Raw genomic sequence first — 15,430 nt, 5'->3', positions numbered from 1 at the left:
AAAATAAGTTTTTTATAATTATTACAAAATCATTAATAAGAAAACACATTAAAAAACAATGTAGAGAAGATATACAGGGTGTTTTTTTTTAAACTGATGGCACTCAGAGACATCTGTAGAGCAATCTAACAGTCGGACTGTCGCCAAATTTGGGAGAGTGACTAAGGACGACATGGGAAAGAGATTCTGTGAAGAAAAAAGTAGTACCCAAATTCGCCGGTAGGGGTGAATTTGGCGCTGTTGCAGCAAAACAGCAAGAGATGTCAGAGCAAATGTCAACTGTGTAGCATGGTTGATTGGTTTTAATTCTTGCAGGTGGCTTATCTTGTATGGATAGAACTTGAGAACTTTTCACAGAACTTGCCATACTGTTGAAGGCACCATTTCCAATTGTCATGCCACTCCCCGGGCACTGCTACTACCAGCAACGGTCCCCTGTGAACCTTCAACGAGTGCAGTCGCAACATCACTAACTGTCTGTGCAGACATCGGTTTCCGCCCTCTACCAGGCCAAACTGCTAACGATCCTGTCTCTTCAAATTTCTTTATCAAGTCTTTCAATGCATTAATTGATAGGACCTCTGCGCAAGTTATGGGTTCTAAACTTATGAAGAGCGCACGGTGCGCTCGATTGGTTAAGATGATAGTTTCACAAGCAACGCACATTGAGGTAATGAAAGATGCATGTTGAACTCTGCTGACATCCAGAATGCGCTTTGGACTTTTGTCCTTGTCTTTTAAGCTCAAATTAGGTGGTGCTGCTGTCGATTACGTCATTGTGAATTTGCATTTTGAGGTGTTATCAGAGTGTTATGCAAATTCTTAGCTGTTTCACTGCAACAGCGCCAAATTCACCCCTACCGACGAATTTGGGTACTACTTTTTTTCTTCGCAGAATCTCTTTCCCATGTCGTCCTTAGTCACTCTCCCAAATTTGGCAACAGTCCGGCTGTTAGATTGCTCTACAGATGTCTCTGAGTGCCGCCAGTTTAAAAAAAAAACACCCTGTATATATATATATATATATTTTTTTTTATAATTCAGAAATTTATGCTATAATTACATTTTGATTTTAACATATCATATTTTGAAGGAAATTTGGAGAAATTGGATTGCCCAAAAATACTATTAATATAAAACTTCATGGCACTGCTGGTCAAAGTTTTTGTGCATTTCTTGCTCATGGGGTTTGTGCTGAACTTGAAGGAGATGCCAATGATTATGTTGCAAAGGTAAATGATGAAAATTGATCATAAAATTTAATGTTTTAGTAATATCAAATGTAATTTTTGATTTCTGAAAAATTTTACAAATTTTGTTTGACCCTATTTTTTGATAAAAAAAAACTATATATATATATATATATATATATTATATATATATATATATATAATATATACAGGGTATTCGGAAATTCCCGTTACAAACTTCTAGGAGTTGTAGAGGGGAATGAGTACATAATATTTTGATTAGAAACCCATTCTACAACAGTTTCAATTCAGGTGTTTAACTCTTCCACTTCTGCTGAGGGAAAGAGAAAAGTCTCAGAGTTGCTTGTCCTGGTATACAATAGGGTAGACAGTATGACGTGTAGAATAATTAAATGTCCTAGTAATTGCACTGCATCACGGCTAATTCAAATTCCTCAAGCAGAAGAGTTAAACATCTGAATTGAAACCATTGTAGAACGGAAATGGGTTCCTAATCAAAATATTATGTACTCACTCCCTTCTACAAGTCCTAGAGGTTTGTGACAGGAATTTCCAAACACCCTGTATAATGTTTGGGAAAAAATTTTTCATGAATGTAAGAAATATTATAGTTTTAGCAGAATTTAAAAAAAAAAAATAATTTACTATATGCAAGTAAAAATTATAAAATTTGTTGTTGTAAAATAAAATAATTTTAATTAATATATATTATCATTTTTTATTGATTAAGTTTGTAGTGTCTGAGGACCTTACAATATAACATACCTCAAAGCCAATAGATGGATGAAACAATTTATAACAGTCAAGATACATGTACATACAGTAATTAACAGATGATAGTTATCGGTCAAGTATCGATTAGTAATGCCAAAAAAATTAATAACGTCTACTCACTTACTAATTACAGGTCCGATAGTTACTTGACAATTATTTACAAGGTGAGTATACATTGTTGATCCGCATGCATACAATTCTTCGTAATCATGCGATAGCCCATATCCTGTAACAAATGGGCTGATGAACACGTGTCAGTAAATGTTACTAACAACGAAATACCATAGTAAGGGATTCTAACCTTAAAGGATCTTTCTCCACAAAAAGGAGATTGTGCTCCTTATAGTGTCCTCACGCTGATGCAAGTCGATTTCTCCTCAGACTCGCTAATCTTCTATCCTTTGTCAATGGCGTGTATGGCAACCTTACCTTCTCCTTACCGGGACTATCTCCTCCGATCCAGGTACCCAAGAACTACACAGGTAAAGACAAAAAAAGAGTGCCTTCTTGTGGGGGTCCCTCCCTTTTATATTTTCCACCGGAAATATAAAAGGGAACTCCTGTCTGGAACTTCCGCCTCCTATCACGTAGTCCAACGAACAGCCAACCGTCAGCCAACCAACAACACCCATCCAAAAGGTGGTACATGACATGACAGAAAATACATTCACGCATGACAAAAGCAAAAACCCGACACGTATAACGGAAAATTGAGCATACAAAGAAATTAATATACAAAAATAGTAGCAGAGCACTACAAGTTTAAAATATATTGTAAAATTATCAGTTTTGTTGATCCAAATAATTCTTTAAATTATTAAATTATTCTAAAATACAACAAATTAAAATTACTAATATGTCTTTAAAAATTTATTCTCATATCAAATTGTAGAATTAAAAACAGCACAAATAATATCAGCTTACATTTTTAAGAAACAACATTAATTAAATACGATGACAAGTTTAAAAATATAGCAGAAATTTACTTCAAACAACCTTTACTCTGCAGTAAAATTAATTCTTTAATCTAACGTTTTCGGTTAGCTTTACTAACCCTCTTCAGGATTGCCAAAAAAACCGTTATTTCAAAAAATACGTTCGAAAAACTCTTTACAATTTAGAATGCTTTTAAACTTTCCGGCTGCGCAATCTCAGATCATTCTTTCACAGCTGCATATTGGCCGCTCTCCAAGCGGAAGGGATTCGATATGATTCTTTAAAATTAATGCTTTGCCCTTTTTCATTGTACTTGTTAATACACCACGCCTCCGTATATTTAAGTTGCCTTATATTTGCCACTTTCTGTACAATTTTCGCATCATTCGGAGTAAAGAGTGGCAAAATAAAATGGTTGGTGCAGGAAATAGAGAAACGTAATAACGAGAGTAAAGAAAAGGGAGAATTTACCATAATGGAGTATAGAGCTCAATTAAGCAACATATATAGAAGAATAGGAATAGAGAAGAATAAAAAAATAGCATACAGGAGGAACCCTACTGTATTTCAGTTGCTACGGAATGACAAAGCGCCCATAGACAGAATGAAAATTCCAGGGGTTTACAGAATACCAGTGCAGGATAAAAGGAGGAGTACGGAGCTGTATTATATAGGAGCCACGAAGAGATCGCTGGCAGTAAGGTTAGAGGAGCATAAAAGAAATGTAAGATGCAGGCAACCAGTTACGGCGTTAGCCAACTATGCGATAGCGGATCCGGACGAGGTGTCTATCAACTGGGATGATGCGAAAATTGTACAGAAAGTGGCAAATATAAGGCAACTTAAATATACCGAGGCGTAGTGTATTAACAAGTACAATGAAAAAGGGCAAAGCATTAATTTTAAAGAATCATATCGAATCCCTTCCGCTTGGAGAGCGGCCGATATGCAGCTGCGAAAGAATGATCTGAGATTGCGCAGCCGGAAAGTTTAAAAGCATTCTAAATTGTAAAGAGTTTTTCAAACGTATTTTTCGAAATAACGGTTTTTTTGGCAATCCTGAAGAGGGTTAGTAAAGCTAACTGAAAACGTTAGATTAAAGAATTAATTTTACTGCAGAGTAAAGGTTGTTTGAAGTAGTTTGTTTGTAGTAATGCAGTGTACAGTACGTAGTAATAGCAGAAATTTGTTAATTGTAGTGCACTCTGAAAAGTAACTGATAATCTGGAATTGTCTAATAACAATCCAGCATAATTTTTTTTATTTGGTGAATTTGTTTAAACATGTGGTGTACTAAAATTCTTTGGCAGGAATCAAGGTAAAGGTGAAGGGTATGACTATTACACATTACTTTTGATCCTACAGTTAACCTCCTGACATCTATTAAGAAAAATGACACACTAATTTTGTTACAGTATCTTGTTTATGTCAAGTTAGATTGCTATATGCTTTTGATTTGTTTTCTGTAAGCTTTCAAGTTCTATCCTGAAAGATTTTTACAACAACTTATTTGACAATTGTGGCATAAACACAAGAAATCACCAGTGAAAGCAGTGTGTACAGGTACAGAATATACAGCAATGTTTGTAATGTTCAGCTCACATATAACTTATCAATTTTGTGAAAATATAAAAACATTTTATAATCTGGCACAACTCTGGCTCCATAGGTGATTAACTGAGTTTTACTGTATGATATTATGACATATTATTCTAAGGTAAATACAAAGTAAAATATGACACAAGTTAAAACAGAAAATACAACATATGAACAAAAATTTTGTTAGACTTGTAGGAGATTGTGATGTAACTGGTTAAACTCATAGAATTCTTTCCATAAACAAAGAACAAAAGATTATACCTCTTATCTAATGAAAGGTTGGTATTAGAAATGGGAGTATAAAAGTAAGTTATCATGGTTAATAACTTCCTAAGGGGTAGTCATCACCCCCACCCATTCCTACCCTCAAAATTAAGCTTTTTGTCATTTTATATTTTTAACTATTATAAAAAGTTTATTTATAAAATATCATAACAGATGGTGCAACCAAATGTTGCAATTCATTCCTGGATTTTTGATAGTAGTTCTCTAAATGTTTTGTTTTTGTTTGATTTGAATGATCTGAAGCTGGGATATAATGGTCCTGAAAAAGATAGTTTTTTTGATTTTCTTGATTGTTTGCTAATGTTCCTTTACTTATTAATTGAAGATAATCTTTTAAAATATTCAAGCAAGTAAAATTTATAATTAATTTACTGTATAATCACTCATAAATATTGATTTTTAAATGTTTTTATTTTTATTAAAAGAATAAGTTTCATGTCAAAATAGAAATATATTGACAAAAATATATGATAATTTGCAAGATGAGGATTGTAATCTTGTTTTTAAATTTGGAATACAGTAGTTTGACTGAATTTATTCCTGCATGAATGTTATTTCACAGAAATGCATAAGCTTTGTAACAATATAAAATGTTTTGTTGAATTTTGATTCATGATTTGAAATCAATATTCTATTCAAATTGTTATCTCATAGCAATAAAATTTTTGAATTTTTAATCTCTTAATTTGATAACATTTAAAATATTATAACTTCAAAACGAACCTGTTACCGGTGTAAATCTTCTTATAAGCGTCTGACTAACGTTTTCGAACTTAAAAGCTTCTTAAGTTCGAAAACGTTAGTCAGACGCTTATAAGAAGATTTACACCGGTAACAGGTTCGTTTTGAAGTTATAGTTATAATACCCGGTGTCAGTAAAGAGCAGAGAAGTAATTTAAAATATTTTCTTTTAAAACTGTTTTTAATAGATTGATAAATTATTCTTAAAATTGGCAACATAATTAATTGAAAAAGCTGTCTACGGCTGAACTTTAATATGTAATCATTGGCATTCATTGATGAATGTCATTGATTACAATTTTAAAAGTTAGTTTTAAAATTATTAATGTCATTTAACTTATTTTATTATCATCATCAGAATAACATAATAATGTCAAAAGCTTAAAAAACCTTTTTCAATTTTATTTTAGGGTCTATCAGGTGGAGAGGTAATTCTTTATCCTCCAAAAGATATGCCTGAAGATTTTAAATCTGAAAATAATTTCATTGCTGGTAATGTTTGTCTTTATGGTGCAACTTCTGGAAAAGCATTCTTTCGTGGTATAGTGGCAGAAAGATTTTGTGTACGCAATTCTGGAGCTATTGCCGTTTGTGAGGTATATTATAAAATTTGTTATTGTATGTTTGTAATTTTCTATATTTTAAATATTTATAATTATGAATTCCATCATATTTTGATCTTATTTCATATTTTTTTTAGGGTGTTGGAGATCATGGTTGTGAATATATGACTGGTGGTTATGCTATAATATTAGGTCTTACAGGAAGAAATTTTGCAGCTGGTATGTCTGGAGGAATTGCTTATGTCTTAGACAAGTATGTTAATTATTTACTAGATTAGATACAATGAAATTTTTTATAAATTTGAATTTAATTATGATTTGCAGAAGCAAAATATTTTATTTTTTATTCTCTTGATTTTTCTAATATATGATTTGAAATCATTATATAAGATTTTTTGGGATTAAACATTTCATATTTCAAAATTTAATCATATACATACATACAAGAAAGACATCAGCCATACACAAAGTGTTTAGCTGGCGGGAAAGGGAAAAGGAAGAAAAGGAGAGGAGATAGACAGTAGGGAAAGGTAGGATCCCTCTGAATGGCATACATGGCTACAGTACCCTCTATGTTTGATGTTAGCGTGCAGTTTTTATGCTGAAAGGCCGTAGTCCCTCAAAGGTTCTAAAAGAAAACTTGAGTGTAGCGAACACCAATAATTTAATCATATAGTAGACAAGCCAAATGCTTATCAGATTATTAATAGTGGTAATGAAGCCTGAGTTAATTATTAAATACTAAGAAATTTGGCACTAGAGGTAGGTGTTAGGTGCTGTCTCTTATTAAATTATTACACTGTTTATTATTACTCAGTATTTAATATTAGCAGTGGTAATGTACTACGATTTAAACTTATAATCATTTGGCTTTGAGATGTTGAGATATTTATTTATATATAGATAGTAAACAAAGTCCAAATTATAAAATAATCAAATGATAACATCAAATTTATTCTTAGGCTATAACCTGGCTAATTAAATATAAAGATATGTAATTTGGACCAAAGGTAGGCAATTAAGTCACCAATCTTGCAATAAATTCGATAATTCAAATTTATCTTTTTTTTTTTTCTGAATTTCCATCGGATGATAAAATTTTTTGTATAAATTAAAAGACACAATCATTTCTAAAAATTCTTTAGACGATCACCATTTTATTTTCTCTCTTGTTCTAGAACAAGAAAGTCGTAAAAGACAGTCTTGTTCTAGAACAAAAAAGAAAATAAAATGGTGATCATCTAAAAAATTTTTGAAATGACTGTGTCTTTTAATTTAGAAAGTGGTTATTTATACATACAGTATATCATGCGATGATCAGGAGTCGCGTCGCTCTCTCCGCTAAGCCTATCGCGTGTTTAACAGGCAGTCCGGCAGATATTGATGCCGACACGCTCGCTATCGCTCGCGGTTGGCTAGTACTACATGCCTCTTTACAGCTTGTTCGCTGAAATAAAAGGTTTTGCATTAGCCTAGCTAGTGACAGTCATCTCCCGGAGGGATAGGTTAGGTTAGGATAGATGATTAATGTTACCTAGCGGCTCGTCCAGCAAGGAAACAGTGGGAACGCACATTCTTACCTAACCTAACCTAACTTATTCTAATAATTTGGTTGCTAATAATTATGGTAATATATTAGAATGGGTTGGGTTAGGTTAGGTTAGAACGTGCGTCCCCACTGTTTCCTTGCTTGAATCAGAGACGAGCCGCCATCTTGGAACCTAAGGTAACATGAACCGGGTAGACAAGCCGTGAAAGCGGCACATTGTACTAACTGACTGCGATCAATAGCGAGCATGTCCGCGGGTGAGGGGCCTACGAAAAGAACTTAGCGAAGAGAGCGACGCAACTCCCGATCATCGCGCGATATACTGTATGTATAAATAGCCTCATCCTTTAATTTATACAAAAAATTCAAATTTAATTAATTAATTAATTTAGAATAATCTGAAAAAGATTGATCTTGAACCCATAACTTCTGCTTACCATGAAGATGCGCTGTAAAATTACATTACTTGGATTTCTGTCGAATCTTCATTTCCAGACCAGTTAATTTACAAGATATTATGATATAGTCATATTGGTTATTCAGCACACTAACCGGAGATGATTATGAACATGTACTAGTCACTCAGCACAGCAAATGACCAAAATGGATTTATTTCCTAAATTAATTGGTCTGAGTAGTGTACTTGGTAATATATCTAACAGAATAAGTAAAAGTTGCAGGTTTGAGTCTTACTCTAATTTGGAAATTAGAAGTAGATAAATTTAATTAAAGATGATATATTAATTAATTAAATAATTAACTGTTATAATGATAATTAATTAACAAAATTAACAATTATATTGTTTCTTTTTCAGCTATTAATGTGAAATGAGAACCTAAGACAACTCCTACTTTCCAAATTAGAATAATGGTCAATTTATAAAACTCATAGAAATATAGAATAATAAGTTGACAATATTTATTTTATTACATTGTTTAAACTTATCTGTTAAATTTTTGTATTTTTTTAGTATTAAAAATAAATTATCTATTTTTAGAGATGGTTGTTTTTCTCAAAGATGCAATAAAGATATGGTGGATATTTTTCCTGTTGAATTAAATGAAGATTTGAAATTTTTGAAAGAAATAATAAGTGAATTTCATACTAAAACTGAATCTGATGTTGCTGCTCATATTTTGAAAGAATGGCCTGATTCTACAAAACAATTTTTAAAAGTATTTATTTTTTAATAGAATTAGTACATAATTTTCATTTGTTTAGCTAACTATTATTATTAAGATATATTTTCTATAATTGATAGATTTTTCCAAAAGAATATCAACGAGCTTTACGTCAATTAGAAGAAGAAAAATCCCAACAAAAATTAAATAGAAATGATAATACATATTCCATGGTTCATACAAAAACAAACGACATTGAAGAATTAGTATCTAACAGAAAGAAATCAGAAGTATTAGATAAAGTTCGGTGAGTTTTTAAATATGAATTACAACATTTATTAGTATTAGAAAATACTGTGGGATTTTTAATCCAATGTTGAAAATAAAAGTATGGTTAATCAATTTAGCAATATCTGGTAATAGCAGAGTTGAAGAAAAAGAATTAGAAAAGATCACAAAACACCAAGATATAAAAATTTATCTTGAATGATTATGGCACAAACCATTCATAATGATTCTTCAAAGAACTATTTATGAGATAATATTTAAAAACTAATTGAATTTTGTGTTAGTTCATTCAGTTATCATTATCTGTAATAATAAATACTCAAATCCATAATGTTGGATATTACATTATTGATTTTAAATATTTTTCCATTAACAATATAATGTATTAAAATATTTTTCCTATTCCTTTTCCATTTCCATTTCACTGTAGAATAATACTAAATTACTGTTTTTGTTACATCTACAATAAATTACTAATAGAAGTGAAATGGAAAAAAAAAAGAGAGTATTTGACACAATATCTTCTAAACTAGTATGGCATATCATGTTTTCCATAACCTGCACTAGTGTATATTCTGCATAAGATTTTACTTCAAACATACACTGCTGTAAGTTATCTCAATCAAAATATATTTCTTTCATAGTCTAGATTATTTAATTTAAAGTATAAATTTAAATACAAACAGTAGTAATAAAAATATTTAGTTTCATTCTGTATTCAAATATTATAAAATTTTTATTCATAATTTATAATATAGAATAAAACTAAATTTTAATAGTACATTAAAAAGGCATGTAAGCTATAATCGACCATATTGAATATTATAAATCTGTTATCTTGTTATCTAAGCAAATGACATAAAATTGCTTATTTTTAGAATTATCAAGAATTATATATCACATACCGTATTTTACGGACTATAAGACGCACTTTTTTCTTCGAAAAATTGTCTCCAAAATTCAGCTGCATCTTATAGTCCATAGCATCTTATAGGTATTTTTTTTAAAAATTGCTTAAAAATTAAGGTGTCTCTTATAGTCCGTAAAATACGTATATATATACGTGTATATATATATATATATATATATATATTATATATATGTATTTTTATTATAATATATATATATATATATATATATATATATATAATAAAAATGAATAAATTTACAGCTTGAAAAATTAATTTGTAGTAGAATTTTGTTTCAAAATGTCAGGTTAATCTATCTTTCATTACCAGTTTATATCAGATGATGCTGTTCAAATAAAAAAGAAAAACACATGCCACGCTTCTTCTTAACTCTTACTCCCTCTTTCTTTTTGGCTAGCCCATTATGGGTTTGGCCAGGCTCACAATGAACAGCTGGGTGGTGAGGTAAGGGATCTGACACCATACATTTCTGTCTTATAGTATGACGAAATAAATAGTGGAGTTTTTGTGTTTCATCTATAGTCATTCCCAGAATAAGAATGGAGCCAATTAGGCTGCATACGTGAAGGAAAATATGTTATATATGTTTTTAAGTTCTGTGTTCATTATGAAATATATGTATAAAACATGTATTAGAAAATTCTGACTGGTTTGCAAGTGAATTTGAGATTATAAAAAAATAAGAAATATCACACATCATTTGGCAATTCTTTGAAGTTTATGAAATGTGATACAAATATTGATAAGTTAAGTGAATAATATACAACTGCTTTTTCGGGTTACTAAAATTTATTCTTGGTTGTAGTAGAGCCATCATTAGTTTGACATTTTAAATTTGCTATCTTTTTAGAACAGGTTATGGAATGAAATAGTCTAGTATATTTTAACAGACGAACAAATGTGTCAAAAATATTAAAGTTTATATATTTAAAATGATTCTTAAATAAAGTTTCTTATTTTTTTTTCTTTATGAATTAATGAAAAATGTTTTTCTTATAAAATAAATAGCTTTTGGTAATGTGAAGGAGCAATTGTATATTATTCATTTATGTAACATAATGTTTGAAATTTTGAAGTTTTTGAACCAAATAGCAATCATGATTTTCATCAGACAATGAATGAATTATGTTTTGAAACATTTATTATACTCATCTCATGCAGTTATGATAATGTGAGGTATCATAGCATTTTCTTTGAGAATCTGCCCACAAATTTGTGGAGAAAAAACACAATTTGTGACCAGTTAACTGAAAGGACAACCAAAACTGTCAGAAAATCTGAAGTATTTATCTCCATTTTCTCTGAGTTACTGTGTTGATGAATTGTTAAAGCAGACTGTCCTGCATTTTATTCATTCAATTGAGTTAGTCTGAGTCAATCAAAGCTACTTTACTCATCACAACAAAACTTTAAAGTTTGAAGATGTCAGAATTTTATTTGATGAGGTTTACAAATACTATCAACCAATCCATATGAGCCTCATTTGTTAAGCATGTTGAGAAAAAAGAAAAATTTCAGAAATTGGACTTTTTCTAAAGACTTCTGGATTCATTAACATTAGCCTCTGACAATTCTTAACTGAACAGAATTGGAAAATGTTTAATCATTGATGATAAGTAAAAATTCTTTATTAGTGTTGTCAAATAATTATAAAATACAATTTTAATAATAAAATGATTTACTATATTCATTAAATATTATAGACAAATAATCTTATAATTATAGGAAAACCAAAAATAATAACAGTCCTATTCAATATAATGTATATGATTATAACCATAATAGTATTGAAAGGTTTGTTTCTTAGCTGTGGAAGCAGAGTGATACCTATTCAAGATCTAGTGCATAGATTCCATTTTTATTCTAGGAAACACTAGTTTTATTTAAATTATTTTAATTTTTGCAGTGGTTTTATGAAATATAAGAGACACCAAATACAGTATATTCCAGCAGCAAAACGAATATCTAATTGGAATGAAATATATGATCTAAATGGAATCAGAAAAAATCTTAAAACACAAGCAGCAAGGTAAAATTTTTTTTTATATTTGGTAAATTATGTTTAAGCCAAAGTTCAGTTCTGTTTTGAGTTTTGGAAGTAATATATTCTATTCTTAAATAGTAAAACAACATGGTTTCAAGATAAGTTCTGTTATTTAGTTGCATTGCAATTTACTACAATCCACATCAGACTTGCAGGACAAAACCTTTGGTTTATTTAAAAAATATACAATGGCACATTGCATATTGCCTAATTATTATTGCTCATTTTTGTTTCTTCTTTCTGTAAAGTTCCTCGTAAGTTGAAATATTCAATTACTTTGAAGCAAGGATAATCTAGCTAATTAATAGCTGGATTATCCTTGCTGAAAACACATCTGACAGTGATGACGATGGGCTTCTGTAGAGGGGCAAACGGGGCACTTGTTTTCCCGAGATCAAATAAAAAGATCCCACAAATTATAATTTTAAAAGTGATAGAGTCCCATGGTCAAGATTATAATATTACATAACTCAGTCTTTTTGCATTGATACAATACTGTATTCTATAATCTACTTGTGAAAAGAAACTCCAAAAAAATTACATCAAAAAAAGTTTATTTAATGATTCCGAGCTTTTTCTTACCTGGAAAATTTTCTGCAGATGCCATGTGTTTACGAATAATATTTTCAGGATACTGTTCCCTAGTGGATATTAAAAGAGTTTACACATAAGGAATGTGATAGTGCGGTGAAATAAAAGTTGATTTTTGATTACTTAAATAAAAAGTAAAAAGTGCAATAGAATAAGATGTATCTTATGTTTTTGTTCTCCTTTTTCTTTCCTTGATAATTTGCGTAAACAAAAATTTCAGTCTTCTGATTGTGCAATTGTTGAGGCTTTACTATCTATATTTTCTAATTTAATTTGTATTAATTAATTGTTCCTTTTAAATTGATTTAACTATAAATAGTTCTTTTATCTAAAACTAATGATGTAAGTACTGTAATAATTACTTTATCTAGGTGTATGGAGTGTGGTGTTCCATTTTGTCAATCATCATATGGATGTCCTCTTGGAAATATTATTCCAAAATGGAATGATCTAGTATTTCAAGTAAGTCAATGTTTTAAGAATTTGTAATCATTTCAAAATATAATTATTATTCTGTATTTTCAAGAATTTTAAATTATTATTATTATTATATAATACCACATATAAAACATAATAGAATATTTTTTATCAGGATGATTGGCATGAAGCTTTATTGCAATTATTACAAACAAACAATTTTCCAGAATTTACAGGAAGAGTGTGTCCAGCTCCTTGTGAAGTAAGTATGCAATTCTAATATTATATGATTTTATCAGTATGTGATAATCAGAAAGCTTTGAATTTCTAATGTTGTAAATGTCTCAATCAAAATTTAAATTGTTTACAAGGTATATAAGCTTAAATCCGCTGTTTTTAGTCAGAAAAAGACACGTTTTTTTCATAGCAAGCAAAAACAAATTTATTCAAAGTACTTTCCCTGACTAGCAACACATTTTTTCCATCTCTCGGGCAATGTGTGGATACCATGCCAAAAAAATTCTTTTTCTTTCGAGGCAAACCACTCATCAAGCCATTTCTGGACATTTTCATAAGAATCGAAGTGGCGCTCAGCGAGCGCGTGGCCCATCGACGAAAATAAGTGATAGTCAGAAGGGGCCAGGTCTGGTGAATAAGCGGGATGGGGTAGCGTCTCCAAGTAGTTTCAGACCAATGTTGACGAGTGCAATGGTGCATTGTCGTGGAGGAAAATCAGCTTGTTGTGTCTTTGCTGATAATCTGGCCTTTTTTCACGCAGAGCATGGTGCAATTTGATCAGTTGTTGGTAGTAGTGGTGGGCATTGACAGTTTCATTAGGTTTCAACAGCTCATAGTAGACTATACCCTGCTGATCCCACCAAACGCACAGCATCGTCTTCCGTCCAAAGTGATTTGGTCTTGGGGAAGATGTTGATAGTTTGCCTGGATCAACCCACGATTTCTTGCGTTTAGGATTCTCGAAATATATCCATTTTTTGTCACCAGTTAGAATCCGATGAAAAAACGACTTTCTTTTTTGTCTGGTGAGTAAGATTTCGCATGTGTTTTGGCGTCGCTCCATCTGCCTATCGTTCAATTCGTGCGGCACCCATTTTCCGATCTTTTGAATCTTTCCCATGGCACATAGACGCATGGAAATGGCTGGTTGAGTAACACCCAGTTGCTCGGCAAGCATTTTTTGTGATTGGGTATCGTCCTTGTCCAAAAGAGCCTGCAATTGATGGTCTTCAACCTTCCTGGGCCGATTTTCACGCTTCTTGTCGCTCAGGTCAAAATTGCCGTCTTTGAACTGACGAAACCAATCTCTGCACGTGGTTTCCGATAAAGCACTGTCGCCATAGGCCTCCACAAGCATTCGATGAGCTTCAGCAGCCGATTTCTTCAAATTGAAGCAGAAAAGCAGAGCTTCCCGCATATGCTGTTTTTCTGGCACAAAACTAGGCATGATTACCAAAGGAAAAATGTATGATGTCGTATGAAATCGCTGATGATGTGCACTGATTAATGTTGACAAATGTCAAAATCATCGAAAAAAAATATGGCGTCTCCACGGTAGCTTAATACGCTTACTAACGCCATCTATTAGCAAACAGCGGATTTAAGCTTATACACCTGGTATATAACTATATTGCTTAAGGAAAGAAAATTTATTTGAAATAACAATTAAGAAATTTTAATGAAATATCATTAGTACTACTATATAAAAATTCTAGATTAATACATTAGCTAAATATATACCATTAATACCATGCTTCTTGTCCACATGAATATTTTAAGAAACTTGTTCAGAAAGAAAATAAACAATAGAAAAACAGTAAAAGTTATAATTTTTAGGATAGGAAATATTAATGTATGAGCATATCTAATTGAAATCCAATATTAATTTGGTATTAAAATATAATGTCTCTTTAATCCAAAAACTTGCTTGGTTGAAGAACTTATTATTTCTGAAAGTGGTATTTAAGAATTGTTTTACTTTATAAAAATGATCATATGATGAAATTGCATAACGTTGCTCATGTGTAATGGCTTATAAGTCCAATTTTTCTTGTTTTAAGATTTTTTTAAGCTTTTAAATTTCAACTAGCATTTAAGTAAAACTTTAAAATTAATGCTATTTTATCAATATATTAGTAAGTTACAGTAAACTCCCATATAATTGCTCCCTTTAATGCAAATGTGTATAACATGATGAAAAAACTGCAAATAGTACTCATACAAAATTCTAATTTTGTCTTTTAGAGACAGGACCTAATTTGGCATAAGGCAGGCAAGGCACTTGCCCAGGGACCGTAATAGGTTCTAAACATGCCATTGTTTTATTAGTACAGTAGAGCATCGATAAGTGGAACCAATTGGGG

The 15,430-nt window shown here is 31.0% G+C and overlaps 1 protein-coding gene across 3 annotated transcripts in view; it reads left to right on the top strand.

The window, feature by feature from the left end:
* LOC136977827 (uncharacterized) overlaps nucleotides 1–15,430 on the top strand; it is a 115,953-nt gene that overhangs the window by 78,872 nt on the left and 21,651 nt on the right. For all 3 annotated transcript variants that reach the window (XM_067273408.1, XM_067273407.1, XM_067273409.1), the window contains 8 exons: nucleotides 1,094–1,232; nucleotides 5,957–6,142; nucleotides 6,247–6,362; nucleotides 8,657–8,834; nucleotides 8,921–9,087; nucleotides 11,904–12,026; nucleotides 13,004–13,094; nucleotides 13,225–13,311. In XM_067273408.1, coding sequence (XP_067129509.1) covers nucleotides 1,094–1,232; nucleotides 5,957–6,142; nucleotides 6,247–6,362; nucleotides 8,657–8,834; nucleotides 8,921–9,087; nucleotides 11,904–12,026; nucleotides 13,004–13,094; nucleotides 13,225–13,311 — 1,087 coding nt within the window. The remainder of the gene's footprint in view (nucleotides 1–1,093; nucleotides 1,233–5,956; nucleotides 6,143–6,246; nucleotides 6,363–8,656; nucleotides 8,835–8,920; nucleotides 9,088–11,903; nucleotides 12,027–13,003; nucleotides 13,095–13,224; nucleotides 13,312–15,430) is intronic.

Source organism: Centruroides vittatus, unplaced genomic scaffold (assembly GCF_030686945.1).
Source record: "Centruroides vittatus isolate TY-2023 unplaced genomic scaffold, ASM3068694v2 contig_476, whole genome shotgun sequence".
NCBI lineage: Eukaryota > Metazoa > Arthropoda > Arachnida > Scorpiones > Buthidae > Centruroides > Centruroides vittatus.
The sequence above is the reverse complement of the archived record's forward strand: the minus strand, read 5'-3'. Positions and strand labels throughout refer to the sequence as shown.